Source organism: Octodon degus, unplaced genomic scaffold (assembly GCF_000260255.1).
Source record: "Octodon degus isolate 3935 unplaced genomic scaffold, OctDeg1.0 scaffold00028, whole genome shotgun sequence".
NCBI classification, from domain to species: Eukaryota; Metazoa; Chordata; class Mammalia; order Rodentia; family Octodontidae; genus Octodon; species Octodon degus.
In genome coordinates this window covers 17792724-17808518 of record NW_004524604.1, presented here as the reverse complement: position 1 = coordinate 17808518, position 15795 = coordinate 17792724, and the positions used below count along the sequence as shown (strand labels likewise).

At 43.4% G+C, this 15795-nt stretch overlaps 1 protein-coding gene and 1 pseudogene across 1 annotated transcript in view; one reads left to right on the top strand and one right to left on the bottom strand.

The window, feature by feature from the left end:
• Window positions 1–15795, bottom strand: part of Slc9a9 (solute carrier family 9 member A9) — a 711270-nt gene that overhangs the window by 145434 nt on the left and 550041 nt on the right. Inside the window, exon 13 of the mRNA XM_012514271.2 lies at window positions 1916–1967. Within this exon, the coding sequence (XP_012369725.1) occupies window positions 1916–1967 (52 nt within the window). The remainder of the gene's footprint in view (window positions 1–1915; window positions 1968–15795) is intronic.
• Window positions 857–1083, top strand: LOC101571709 (annotated as a pseudogene).

Here is a 15795-nt window from a genome sequence, read left to right as displayed (position 1 = left end):
GCCAGGTATGCTTCCTGGGCAGCCAGATGTGCTTCCTGGACAGCAGGTATGCTTCCTGGGCAGCCAGGTATGCTTCCTGGGCAGCCAGGTATGCTTCCTGGGCAGCCAGGTGTGCTTCCTGGGCAGCCAGGTGTGCTTCCTGGACAGCAGGTATGCTTCCTGGGCAGCCAGGTATGCTTCCTGGGCAGCAGGTATGCTTCCTGGGCAGCAGGTATGCTTCCTGGACAGCAGGTATGCTTCCTGGACAGCAGGTGTGCTTCCTGGGCAGCCAGGTATGCTTCCAGGGAAATAGCAGTGCCTGTCCTTGGAAAACATGCTCCAATAAAATCAAATCACATGCGTTCAGCTTCATCACCAACTTAATTCCCCCTATTTCTTCCTTCTGTCTACCTGTATGAACTGGGAAAATGGTACCTTCACCAGGAATGCCACTCACCTCTCTCACTGACAGCAGGAGAGGGAGAAACACATGAAATTAGAGAGCTATGGAACATCATTAAATCAAATATAATGATAACACAACTCAAAAACTACATTACTCAGTTCTAACATTATCTTAATCGCATTTGCCTACTTCTAATTTCAGAAACGTACATAATTTCCACACACTTGTTCATCTTTTTAAAGAACCAAGTTAAGAGTGGCTAATGTAATCTTGCTAATGACAGATTCTATTTCGATGTCATGTTTGAATCCATTTTGGAGAACAACTTTCCTCTAGTGAAGAGACAGTGTGTTTTGAACAATGTTCTGAAAGGAATTTTAAGTATCGGTAGAAAATGGTTGTTCAGTTAAGTCAAGAGTTCTTTTTCTCTGTCAGCTGGAAAGTACATTGGCGTGGAGGACAGTAATGACCATGAGTTCTGGTGCATCGGCAAGACCCCAGATGCGGGGCTTCTGGCCAGGCGCCTGCAGATTCATATTGTTGGAGCATTCACTGTCTCCCTGGGGGTTGCAGCTCTCTATAAGTTTGGTGTGGCTGAACCAAGAAAGAAGGCATATGCTGATTTTTACAGAAATTATGATTCCATGAAAGACTTTGAAGAAATGAGAAAGGCTGGTATCTTTCAGAATGCAAAATGATGTAGGAATAAGCAGGTATCTTTGAATTGAGCTCCATAGACATTTGTCACTGATTAGTGTTCCTGAACTGTGAAACATGAATATGTGGGCTAAGGAATACTTAGATTCTTGTGACAAATAAACAATTGTGTGGACAGTGAAAAAAAAAAGAAGAATGGATCACTTAGGACTAGGGAGATAGCTCAGCAGATTAAGCGCCTGCTTAGGCAAGTGTAGGGACCGGGGTTGGATCCCTGGTATGGCAGGCCATGCCAGCCCACCCATAGGCACACGCCTATAATCCCAGTGCTGGGGATCCTGAAGACAGGTGGATCACTATGAGTCTGAGCTGTGTGGTGAGACCCTGTACCAAATATATAAAAAATAAAAGAATGGATCATTTAAACAGTTGTGCAGTCTCTTGCCTGCTTCAATATTTCTGAACACCTAGACCTGATCAGTAAGTTGCCATGCAGAAGAAACAGGTTCATTTGTTGCTTGTTCAACACGCACTGGACACGCTGTGAGCAGCCTCACCAGGATCACTTTCCTAGCACATTGCTGGGCCTGAATTTGAATCATAGTATGCCTCATCCTGTTAGCTGTGGTCTGGATCCTACACGGTAAAGTTTCAGGCTTCCTGCTGCCACACGCAGGCTGTGAGTGTGTGCCATTTCTGCACACTCATTTGGTAAACATAATCAACACCCTGAAATCCTTGTGTTTTATTGTCATCTTGTTTGTTTTATCAGCAGAGGAAACCTTGTTCAGAATGAACTCCCTGACTATAGACTGCCCGCAGTACAGAACATCACATATTTCTGTCTTTTATGTGTTGGCCAGTTTGACTTGCCTGGTGTGAGGCGGGCCCCTCCTTCAGAGTTTCCTCCAGGTCCACACCAACTCTGTTAAAGAAAAGAAAAAATCGGTAAACTCTGCTGCAGGAGGCTTGTGTATCAGATCATGTGATGCCTACTTGAGTACAGACATGGCTGGAAACTATCCTGCTTTCTCTGAATTACAAGAACCTCAAATGAATAACCAATACTAATCAATAACCTATAGCCTATAATGGTTATCTTTCCCTTCCTGGTATGCCAGAGGGTTCAACTCTTCTAGCTGGCTCCGAGGCAGAGACACTGCAGCAAATGAGTAAGGAGGGGCAGGAAGCAGAGCACTCCAGAGTGCCAGTGGTACCTGTATCCCCTAAAGTCCCGTCCCTGGAATCAGTGATATCTGTGTCCTCTAGAGTCACACTCCCGGGACCCTCCTCACACCACACTCCACTATGAGCCTTGGTGGATGAACCCACTGATGAGTCCAGGACCGCTGTCATCCAATCATTCTCTGGGCATCTCTTAACCCAGTCAAACCAACTGTTATGATTAATTGGACATTACTAGAGTGAGAACCTGCCCGGCTGGCCTCAGCACAGCTGGAGAGTCTGAACAGCAACAGCAGTTCCCAGCAGCCCCCAATAAGAGCAGGGGCCCTGAGAACCTGGGGTGGGAGACACCAGGGCAAAGACCTCCAGGGCCTGCATAATGGGTCCCTGAGGGAGGGGTACTGATACTCTCACAGGATCCACTGCCCAAACTCTCCGGAGACTGTGGGTGCTCAGGCTGGAGGGGGTTCCCCAAGGCAGAGAAAAATCAAACCTTTGTCCAAATTTCACCAAGGCTGTCCAAAGAAAGGATTCTTATAGGGTCTAAGACTTACAAAATTTGGGGTTCGGGATTGTCTTTAAGGAAATGAGTATAGAAATGCTAATATAAAATTGGGATGGAAAGTGACTCTTTAGAAGAAAAAAAATTACAAAACCACATACTTTTAAAAGCTGGCAAATATAGTGTCATGAGAAAATCAAGGGAAAAAAACTCCACATAACATTTTAATTAACTGCTCGACACACTTCTAGAATAGCTCTTTTCCCTGAAATTTTTGCCGGCATACTGTGATACTCTTTTTATATGATAATGACTTTATCTGGGAGAGAACAGAAAGATAAAGCAGTCTTTCCGCTAGCAAGATTGATCAGAATTATTGACAGCCAGGAGGCACGGAAAGCAAGCTTCTTTACCCAGGCCTGCTTGCGGTGGGCAGCACTGGCACGTCCTGCAAATGCAAGATTTCTGATACAGTTCACTTCACGCAATTTCCATAAACAATACACAGTGCACTTACCAGTGTATGTGGTTTCCTACCAAGTATATTTCTCAATTTCTACTTTGCTGGGGCATCAGTGAAACTGAATTTTACACATCTCATGATTGGAAGGATTTTCCACAGTGGCGTCTGGCTCAGTGCATTTGAAACCTTGTTTTTTCTCCGCTACCCACAGACTTCTAATGCCAGGCACCAAAGGACACATCCACATTTAATTCGGTCTTTATGTGCACTCTTTCCGTGAGCCTTTCCTATCCTGGGATGGCCAGCAGTGACCTATCCCCTCCCAGAAGTGGCTGTGGCTCACATAAATATATTCCATTCAATGAAAACTAAATGCATTTCCCAATTCAGCTTCCCCTGAACGGAAGCTCCAAAATGCCCATAGCCATCTGACCAGAGGAGAAATACCAGCGAAAGGAAACTGTAGTGGAAAGAAACAGCAGTTAAACCTAGCTGTGTTTAAAATATATTCTGTTGCAATTCTTACAAAAACACAGGATCCTGGGAACACAGTGTCGGGACTCTTCCCAGGGCCCTGGAAGGGCCAAAGGAAGTGAGGGGCCCTTTCCTCCCACAGAGGGCGCCTCTCACTGGGGGTGGGCTGGAGGAGGGACTTTGGGTGCTTGATGCCTGCCTGGCTCAGGCACCAGCCGAGCCCCTCCTGACAAAGCCACCTTGAGGAACATTGTGGGCCTTGTCTTCAACTTCTGTCCCTCTCGGGGACTTCTGCAATCACCTCCACGCATCAGAGGGGAGGCAAGGCTGGCTAGAGGCTGCTGCTCGGGACAATGTGTGAGGCGGGGCAAGGGAAGCAGTCACAGTAAAGACAGAGCAGCTTTTTTAAACATACTTCTTTTCTAAAATTCTGATTTAAAAAATAGCATCCCCTGGGCATGTCAGGACCATCTCTCTAACCAAAGTGACAAATTGAATAGCTATTTATTTACTGTATGCTGAACTCTTGGCCTTCAGGTACTATGAAGGGCTTCTGGAGGGGGCTCACTTTTGACTTTCTCTGTTAGAACTGAAAAGCTATTTTAACTCTTTCATGTAAGAAGGGGGAGCAGGAAGGGACAGAAAGGAAAGGGAAAGAACAGGGAGAACCAAGGGAGGAGGAAGAACGGATGGTACCAGGAGGTGAGAGTGAAGGGGAAAGGACAACGAGGTGTGAGTGGAAGACAGCTAGACTCCACCAGGCTGGAGTAGAAGACAGCTAAGCTCTGGTCTCCCCAGCCCAGGCGATGACCACGGGGTGCATGTGGACAGAGTTCCACAGTGGCACCTCTGTGTGGGGAGGTTCCCTGGCTACCCTCCCTAATGAGCGTGAGCAACCCTCCTATCTGCCTGGTGCATTTGAGCTCTGTACAGGATTCCAGCCCCCCTGTGAGGACTTTACTGCTAAAATAGCTCAGACCTGCGCCCCTCCTAAGAGTCAGTGGACGTCCAGCTAGCCTGGGAACTGAGGTGACGGTCCTGAAGCTCTGACTGCTATGCTTGCTTAAGGCCAATTTTCTAGTTCTCTGTCTAGAAAACTGGAGGGAACAGACATCACATTCCATAAGAAACACAGCAATTAAAGTTTGAGGCAGTACTAAGGTTTCCCACTAAAATTTAAGCTTCTCTCCCTAGCAGCAATCAAAGCAGGCATTTCTAATTCCAATTATTCTGGCAATCAGATGGAACTGAGGAATGGCGGCAGAGGATTAAATTCTTCAGCTTCCTGTGTGCAAAGTCTCTCTGAGGCCTGGCTGGGAACAAGTCTGCGCCGCCCCCTCAGCCCATTCCCCCATCTACTCTTGCCCAGTCTGGCAGTTCCCTGGTGCAGTGTGGCCATCTTAAGCGGCTGGGAGAAAGAGAGCCTCTGTGAGAGTCGCTTGCTAGCCCTCACACCCGTTCGATTGGGAAGTTCAATGAGAATACAGTGGAAAACTGTCACGGCTGAAGTGCTATCGGAGGAAAGGCACGTGACAGAATCACATAGGAAGGATGCCTCTCTTTCACGTGAGATTTGGACTACTCTTGATAAAAATATTGCTAAACTACATCGCGTGGCTCCCTGTCTCCTTAAGCAGAGCGAGGGGGTATTGTTGAAACTGGAGATCTCAACGTTGCCATTAGTCCTATAAAGTGTAACACTCGTTGCATTGTAATGATTTCTGAGAGTTGTTTGAACCTCTTTATGACCACATTAAATGTTCCCTGGCTACTACTATTTTTCTCTTTTTAATTCTTGTATCTGCCAGTTAGGCTGCCTTGATTTGCTGGCAGCAATAATTTGTTAGCACGCATTGTTTCAGTTCTCCCCTCCCCCTCCTTACCTTTCAGTTAGTGGGAGCCTAATAACCTGACAGGCAAATTGAGTAATTTTTTCAGGTTTATAATACATGTATATATAACACAAAATAATAAAATGTATAAACACAGAAGGGTTTACAGTAACATACTATTGTTCTTTGCCTAATCCCCATTTATCCCCAGACCAATTTCCTTTTGTTTCAGAGGACAATTTTGTGCCTGTCTTGATTATGTTATAGAATACCTGATGTTGATGTGCTCGGCAAACGTACTCAGCATCCCTTGGGTTACACAAACATGTGGGCTGCATTTGGACCTTTTACTCTCCTGTTCCTGAAAGCAAGTGAGAATGTGAAAAGGTCGTGCTGTAGGGCTGACCTTGATTCCATTCGATGTTGTGCTGAAAGGTCACTTAGACACGATGGCCTTCTGACAGAGTATCAGAGGAAGACATGATGGCCCCACAGCTTGTGACGCTTCACGTGCACACCGCAGTTCCCCAGGGGCGGTTGCAAGTGTAAGGATAGATTCCAACTCGCCTAGGCGGTACCCAAGGCTCGTTAGCCCTCCCTCAGTGGCAGGCTATGTTCCTCCTCGTCTGTTCCAGACACAAAAACTTAGGTCTGGTGACTAGAATTGTTCTGCTTTTTGAGCCCTGTGTTCAAATACTGCCCTTGAGTTCAGGCTGTGTCCTGATGTGCCAGAACTTCTCCCATGTCCGCCGTCCTTTCTCTCCAAACTGCAGAGTGGTGGTGCCGGCTTTGCTGGCTACCAGTCTTCTGGGACGTTCTGCCTGCTTTCTTGAACTTCTCCCTCTTTTGATCACTGTCAAGGCCCAAAGTAGCTGTGCTCCTCCAGCTCTGTTCTGGTGACCACTCTGCTGTGACCATGGCAACCCTAGCCTGTCCTTCATTTATCTGTCTGCTTCCATGCAGCCATGCAGGGCAAGCACGGAGGCTTAGCATCACATGCTCAGCGTGAGCTGGAATCTGAGAACTTCAGGTCCATCCTGTGGTTGCTGAAGGGTAGTGACACCCAGCTGTTTAGGTGCAGCCAGACTGCTTGGGACAGGAACACGGCTCAGCCCATCACTCTGCATAGCCCGAAGGAGTAACCGTGCCTTGGTCTCGGTTTCCTTGCTGGTACCAAAGGGATAACAGTGCACCCTACTTCACAGAGGTATGCTGAGGACTCAGTGAGCCTGTAGTTGAAAAGTGATCCTCTTCTTGTCCTGAGTCCTCCCTGAGAGATCCTTCCATTCACAGCCACAGCCATGGGCCAGGCACAGAGAGTGGCCAGCACACACTAGGAATTTCTGGTCTCGTGACAATGCATCGTGTCTGTCTAAGGAGAGCCAGGCTTCCCAGATGCAGGGTTATTTATAGTTTACTGGTAGGGATGTGGGGTGAGACAGCAACAAAAAGTGACAGGAAAATATATAAAGAGCAAAGGGAAGGAAAAAGGGTAGAGGTTAGCAGGGGGGGGGGGAAGAAGGTAAAAAGGAAACAGTAAGAAGAAAAAGATAGGACTACATGATTAGAAAGAAGAAAAACTGCAGGTGGTGGATAAATAACCTTAAAGGTGCAAGTAGTCTTAGTGATGGAAAGCGGAGGTAAATAACCATATAGCCCAAGAAAATGTCTAAAAACAGACAAAGAAAGGAGCCAGGAAAAGATTAAACTAAAAAGCAGCTAAAGAGGCTGGTTAAATTTTTATATCATGTTTTGCATTCTTGATGCACCTTTTAATTTTAAGCAAATGGAAAGCTGCCTCCGTGGTATTCAAATGGAAATGAAAGTGAGCGTCGCATACTCCCAGCTGTGCCCTCGAACGTCTCCCTCCAGGTTCCTCATTTGCAGCAAGCATCCAGCATCATTTGCAGAGCAAAATACATCTCCTGTGTGCCATAATCCACCTCCCTGCCTACTGCCCTTCCATCCTTCGGTGGATTTTATTAGGCATATTAAAAGCTTGGGATGCTCTCGGACTCCACCAGAGCCAAAAAAGAATGCTCTGAAGTTGGGTTTTTCTTAGAGAAAAAGAGAAGTGGTAATGAAACAAAATTTTCCTGTTAAAGCTAATAAAATCCATTCTGATTCTTATCACTTAGCACCTCCGGAAAGAGTGAAATATTGCTAAAAAGTCTTAGGTGCAGTTGTGATTCTCTCCAGCCCCCTGCTGACAAGGGCTGGGTAGTGGGGGAGGAGACATCATTTCCTCTAACTGCATTTGATGGCAAAGTATTCAAAAAGACACTTTCAGGAAGGAAAAGGTGACTGGATATAAAGCACAGAAAAACACTTGACAATGGCCAAGTCAGGAGACACCTGCTGAGGTTCAGCGGGTATTGTGTAGCTATCAAAATCATGCGGGAGCGAAAACCTGGCTCTGCCCCTGACCCTTTGTCCACATCCTTTGAGCCAATATTGCTGGACCTTGTGCAGGACCAAAAGTAGCCTAATTACATGAATAAGTCAAATATTTTAAATTAGATGTTGGAAAGCAAGAAAACGAACTAGGGCAAGTGGAAAATCTCACTTTGCTTCTTTGTTATTTCAGTGTGGCCACTATAAAGAGTTTGCAGTCTGCAGTCAGGCTGCATGGCTTTGGCTCTCATGCCAGTCTTTCACTACAGTTGTCCCTTTGAGGCAGATACTTATTCCCTCTCTGCCTTAGTTTCTCAACTGTAAGTGGAGACAAGCATGTATCTCCCTTATGAGTTCATATGGGGATGAAATAAGGAAATGCATAAATTACTGGCTGTCACCTAGGAAGGAATCATAAAATATTAGTTGATATGCTTTTTCTTAGTATTATTTTTTTCAGTATTATTATTGAGGAAGGAACTGATAGACTTTAAGTTGTGTGACGAATATGATATTGGTCAAAGCCAAGAGTGTTTTTTTTTAATAAATGAAAGACTAAAGGAAAAAAGTCAATAATATAATTCCTATTATCGGTGTCCTGATATCTAATGAGGAACTCAAACATATATATAGTATGGTGTGACAAGCATCGTACACAAGTCGAATGTCCTGACCAAAACCCAACTGGTGTGGGCTGTGAAGATGTCAGGAATGCTTTAAGTGTCGATGGAAATTGAAGGAAGTGAATTTAATGTTAAGAAAAAAAGCCTGGGGAAGGCACCCCAGACACAGCAGGGATGGGAAAAGTCACATAAACTTAAAAGCACAAAACGTAGGGCATGGTTAGAAGCTGTGTGGCCAGACTGTGAAGCTCCTGCACACTGAGTTAGGCAGGGTTGTTCCCAAAAACACCAGAAAATCATCTGAGGCCAAATTATGAAGGATCCTGAGTGCTCTACTTAGGAAAGCATTTTGTTTTGTTTTTCTGTAGGCAGCAGGAGGAGAAATAATTAGATTTATATGTGAAAAAGATTACTGGAGGCATATCTTGTGACATGAAGGCACTGGAGGTAGAGAGATCATTTAGTAGACTATTTCAATGTCCAACTAAGAATCCATAACAGTCTAAAGAGGAATATAGATTTCAGAGATGTGTACAGGTTGGGATGGTGCTAAGGTAACTGACAGACTGACCATGAGTGTTATACTTCTGAATCTCTGCTCAGGACATCTGAGTGGTTGTGATGAGCATGAACTACATAAAAGGAGAAGAGGTATGTGTGGGAATTTTGTCCAAGGGCATCCCAAGAAAGATGGAACTGAGAGTCGAGGTGAACTAAGCAATGCCAACTTTTCACATTGTTATCAACTCAGGAAACACAGACCCTCCAGTTTAGGAGTTTCAGCTGTTTCCTGTCCAAAGCTACCCCACTATCGTCAGTGTGGGCTTGTATCAATGAAAACCACAGTCCTCTACTCTTAGTTCTTTGGGCTTTCAAGCTAAAGAACTGTGAATTGTATTAGAGTTAATCTGTTGTTTGGAGAGTGGCTAGATGATGTTATATTATCACTTGAAGACTGGAGTGTGAGTTGTTTTCCTGCCACAAGGACAAAATACTAGACCCAAGCAACTTTCAAAAAGACCGGCATATTTTGGCCCAAGGTTTCAGAGGATTTAGTCCATGGTTGCTTTGTTCCAAGAAATAATCAATATAGTAAAAAGACATGGCACCCAGAAAATTGAAAAGATGAAAGAAATCAGGGGTAAGAATATACCCTTCCTGATCATGCCCACCTCTTCTGACTAGGACCCACCTAAAAGCACTTTCAGCTATGAACTCAACAATTGCTCAATCACTGAGTAGACTGCTCCTCAGTCTATCACCTTCCAAAACTTTGTACTCTGAATATAAGAGATTTGGGGGTTACATTTTAGATCTAAACCATAATGACTGGTTTTAGAACACAAAGGTGTACTCAGTGGCAGCTGATTCAGGATTTGTAGAGGGATATGATAGGATATGGCAATAAAAGAAGAATGAGAAGTTCCATAGTTGGGGCACATGCAGCATGGGATATGATTGGACCCCTCATTCCCACCCCAGGAAGTATGATATAAGAATAGCTATGCTTCTGAGAACAGAATTGCCCTTCTAGGTATGAACATGAACCTCTGTTGGTCTCCCATAGGTTCTATTAGGTTACAATTTCCCAACTCTGGACTTGTCTATCAAGTTGATAACAGCTGGATCAACAATTCATGTGACATTCCCATCTTGGTGCTCTGAGACTGTCCACCTGCTTTTGCTTTTCTGATAGAGATCACTGAGGTACAACAGAGTCCACAAACATGTTCAGACTGATTGGACTAAGAAAGGCCTGGCCTCCCGTAAGCACTGTGCTGACAAAGTTTACTGAAACTGCCGCGCAGCAGTTAATGAAAGGCCTCCAGAGTAAGTTTTAGGAGTCAGATATTGCAACTACATGGTCCTAACACTTATTTATATGAAAACAGGGAAGAAACTGTTTCTCATTTTCTTTTTTCCAAAAACTGGAGTAGGAACAGTAACTATCTCCTAGGGGAGATTGTAGATAGTGCATGCATGGGGCCAAGGAATTACTTGGCAGTGGTAGCTGCTATTCTTGAGGAGGTTGTTGATGTTATCTTTGCTGCTAAGACTTCACGAACAAAAATTGAACTGTAATATGCAAACTTAACAGTTGTGTATTATGTTTCCTCAGATGATCTGAAAGTAGATTTTCCATGTGACTTCTGACTCCAGTGGATACTTACTGACCATGGAGTTTTGGAAGAGTAAAGATCCAGAAGAGTAGGTGTGCTCTGGGTGCACAGATGTGCATGTGGCCAATGAGTACATGTGCCTGAAAGTTCAGGAATTTATTTGGGAACATATAAGTATATTGAAAACATCATGTTCTTTGAAAAATAAACATCAGTAAACAAGTACATGTCACAGACACACATGCTGATCTATATCCAGTGTTTTTGTTTGGCAAAAACTTCCTTAAGACTGGAGGGCTCATTTCCACCAAGAGGTAAGCTAATTTCAGACTAAAGACAAGATCAGTTACAAACCAGATTGAGAATAAATATTCAGACTAATTTCTTTTGACCTGAGCCACAAGCACACGAACACCCCTTGGTCAGAAGACAGATGGGACAGCTTACCAAGGCATCTGGCCTTTCCTCCTAGAGCTCTACTCTGGATGCGTTGCTCAGGCAATTGGGAATTGTAAAAAGCCAAATGTACATTCCCTGAAAAACTACCCTTTGAAGTGGATTAGCTTATTTAAATTCTAGTATGCTACCAGGTGAGGCATCTTCAATGCCTAAATATACTATATGGGGAAAAGAAAGCATTTTATTATTGAATATAGAGTAATCACAGGACCATACTTTATATGTTGGTATGAAATAAGAAGTGGTTGGAAAATAAATCCTAGACCTTTAAGGGCCTGTAAGAGAAGGAGAAAGCCTGACACCTGCAAACCACTTGCTCACCTCAAAGTCACAAAAAGTCACATTACCTGACAGTGCCAGATTCGCCTGTTTCCTCACTCCCAGCTGTTCTCAGCTCTACAGGATGCCGGGTGGAGCTGTGTCTTAGTACCAGTTCTCCGTTAAGACCACGCTTCATGTGCAGCCCAGGCCTGGAGGCAGATCTCAGGGTCTGCATGGCATTGTTCTTTAATGTGTTCAGGGGTAGTGTGGGGTCTGTGTGCTCTTGAGGCAAGGAGCCTATTCTCACAAAAGTCATCTAAAAAACTAAAAAATGGATTTTGACAAAAAGGGAGGAGCACATGGAACATACACAGTATTAAAGAACATTTAACCTTCTTTATGAAATAACCCAAAAGAGGAAAGCTGACCTGAAGGAAATATGTTGTGAAGTGATTTTCTAGAAGGGGTCCTTTGTGGGGCACCATAAAGTTTTCAAAATTTAGGAATGTTTGTCTATGGCATAAGTCATGTGAACAGTAGAAGAGTCCCCTCAAAAAGTAAAATTTCAGTGGTTGGTTCTGAATGCTCCTCCCCAAACTGACTTGACTTGTTGGTAGGGCATGTTATCTACAAGATTTTCTGAGGTACTCTCCCCAAACCATGACCTTCTCCAATTGCTAACGCCCAAACATGCTAAGCGAGGGATAAAGCTCTTTATTCTCCACCAAAAATTAGACCTAAGAAACAAGAACTCGGGAGAGGTAATATTTCGGCTTGAATTCATGCAAATGTCTGATTTCAGGCTTATTCTAGTCAAAAGTGAAGACGAGCCCAGTGTCACCAAAGGTATCGAGGGAAAGCGCCATCACTGTGGGGCATGACAGTAAGGTGGACGGGGGTGAAGAAGCAGCTAGTGACATCACAACATGCAGCCTGTACTCGTAATATTCATGTGCTACATAAAGCTTGTGGAGTTTGGGAAGAGGATCAAAAGTCCCTGTAACACCAAGTATTTTAGTAATTAAAAACAACAAAAAATTAAAGATTTATGACCAAGTTCCTTAAGTTAGCCATTAAAAAGCATTTGCAACTGGGTTGGATAGTACTTCTGCACCAGAAAATCTGTTGTCTCTGGCTCTTCATCATCAGCATTCTGCATCATTATTAACCATGTGGACTTAAAACAGCTAAAGAAGATTGCTTCATCAATGCTAACAAATCATTAAATGAAATTAAAACAGCTGTGGGATAAATAATGGTTGCCAAAACCATTATTTAAGTCCATAATCAGAAGTCAATTGTGGCTCGTAATCTCTGTAAACTCTTGAGATCTTGTTTTCCTTTGGAGTGGTTCACATAATACATAAGACCACACTACATTATTAATAATAATACTCAGCTTCGTGACATTTATGTATTTTCTCTATACATCACATATTTATTTACTTTTTCTTAATAAAAAAGCTTCTTCCTTAGTCCCATAAGGGTTAAGTCAGAAAGGCTTACTAATGCATAATCTTGCTTTTTTTTTGCTAAAAAATGAAAAAATATAGTGCTTTAATTTTAGAAGAGAAATTGAGATAAATAGATAGTATATAAGCTAGAAAGCTGCTCCTGAATGACTCATTAAAAGAGAAGAAAATAATTTTAGTTTCTTGCTGAGAGGGATTAATATAAATCACCAGAAAAATAATGTTTTTCTCTGGCCAAAGCGACTTGTGTTAACCATGGGGCCAAAGCACATGCTTACATGCATGACTGTGCTAAAATGAAATTAAATATTTAAACTTTAAAACATTAAAAAATTCATGGCTGATGTGAGAATTACACTGAAAAATGCATTTTGATTTTAAAGCCAATGGTTTGAAATCAGAAAAGCAAAGCAAGAATTGATGAAAATGCTATTAGGAAGAAGTTATTTTAAAGCAGATGAGAAAGGACAAGATTAAAGGAGTGGGAAATCTGCTGTACAACAAGTTCTCGACTGATCTTGCAGAGCACAGAGGTGCACAGCATGCGATCAGAATTAGCATCAGTCTGGCAGGAAATCAAATAATGAGAGTTAAGTGGATGCTCATGGCTAATGCAACTCAGAGGCTTTTTCCGCCCATCATTCCAGAAGAGCATGATGAGAGCTTAAACTACCCTCGTACATGAGCTGATATTTTCCCCCAAACCACACCATCCACATCCTAAAAGGAAGTACACAGGTGCTAGAACAGGTGGATCCTTTAATTCCTTATTCCCTTTTCTCATTCATTCATAAAATACTGGTTGAAGATATATCAAGACCGTTATTCTGTACTAAATATTGTGGGAGACTTGAAAAATCTGTTACATTTAATACATCATCTGAGTATGTCTACTGAATTTTATCAAACCTAAGATGACATCAATTTTAAAGCTTCCTATTATTTTACCTGTGTTTGAGAAGTAGTGCTAATTTCATTTGGGACGTTATTGATTTATGAGATATATTCTAACTTTAGAAATGTGAAGAAGTGAAAAATGTGCAGTTGTGATTGATGACTTACGCCAGGGATGGTGAACCTCTTAGAGCTTTCAGTGATAACAAACAGCCCACTGTGGCTCTCACGCCATAGGTTTGCCACTGACTTATACCCACAAAGTAATGAAAATCCAGAGTTCAGTAGCAATGCCTGACTGGTGAGCATATTTCTCCACTGAATTTTTCATTTCTAACTAGTATATTATTTTCTGTTTTTGGAGGCAAAGTCAAAAGAGACATTATGAAATCTTATAAGAACACATTTTGCTTACACTTAGGGATAAAAAGGTAGCTCATTTCCCTACTTAATTCTATTAAGCTGCTCTAAGTCACTGGGTACAATCAACCAGGCTTAGAGTGGGGAAGGAGAGCCACCCCATCTCTTGGGGTCATGCGGGTGCTAGGCATGCGTGTGATGCCAGTGCCATGCTTCCGTACATGGGCACTGCTGCTGTCTTGTCTGGATTGCTCTAGACCTGACCTTGCATATAATTACAACCTCTGTAGTCATTTTTGCAATTCCTGATCTTGAAACTGTATTGATTATTTCCAGTACCTCTCTACACACGCTTTCCTTTCTTTTCTATGATCTGAGGCTCTGAGATGCTGACCAAGTGGGGAGCACCAGTTAGGATCTAATGTCTTTAAGCTTTACATTAGGTTTGACCAATTGGAATGACTTGCAGAATCTGAGCTGCACAGTGAGACCATGCATCAATAAATAATAATAATAATAATAATAATAATAATCATAATAATAATAATAAAAAAGAGAAGGGTAAGAACAGGGTGTTCATTTTCAAGGCTCCTTCCTGCCAGCTCAACATAGCTGACTGTGTCCCTCACCCAACACTTCAATACTAATACGCAACCCTTCCTATACAGCTTCCTGCTCTGGGTTATGAAAACTCTTCCTGCCCTGATGGGTAGGGTGATAACTGCCCTTCACTGATTCCAGCCCTGGGGTATGGCACTATCTCTTTCTGGCTTCTTGTACCAGTTCAATGTTTCTAAATAATCCCCATGTTACATGTCTTTAAATTACTAGTTCAGAAGCCCAGGCCTGGCAAGTGTGTGGGAGAGATTCCATGCTCCCCCGTGCCTGCTGGACCTCCCTGGACCAAGCCCAGGCCCACCTCATGAGAGAGACCTTCGGCTGCACTCTCAGGACCCCTCCACCTCTCCGGAGTCAGCCCAAGCCCGCCATGTGACTGAGAACTTCTGCCCTGCTCTCAGGACACCTCAAGACCCAGCCCAAGCCCAGGCCCTTCAAGTGTGTGGGAGAGCATCTGTGCTACCCTGTGCTTCCTGGACCCATCCAGATGCAGGCCAGGCCTGGCATACAAGCCTGAGGTGAAACTCCGCAGTCGAAGTCCCTGCAGAGAGGCTAGGGGCCAGAAACACCCAACTAGTACAGGAGTAGAACATCTGGCCAGAGGAGCACAACAGCTTCACTTCCAAGAACTGCAGCAAGAAGGAGCTGAACACAGCAGCCAGACTCAAGCCAGGCACAACTGGATATATTCAAACTTTGCAGATCTGCACCTGAATATCAGTAGGTGCTAAGGTTATAACTGCACCAAAGCTCTACACCAAAGGTCAGAGGATAGTGCTATACAAAAGGAAAAAGAGAAAGAGCAAAATGAAATCTCAGATCCCAAGTCCACCCAGAACAAGTGCAGAGGACACTAGGACAGAAGAAAGTGGAACTCACACAGCTGCAATGCATGAATCAGTAATGTCAGAAGTAAAAAAACAACTGGAGAAAGGTACAGAGGAACTCAGATGAGAAATAACCATTGAAATAAAAAAAAAAGAAATCTCTGATTTAATAGCACCTGAAATAAAGAATCAAATGCAGAAACATATAGAGGAAATCAGATCAGAAATAATCTCCGTAGTAAAAGAATTCATAACTGCTTCTAAAGAAG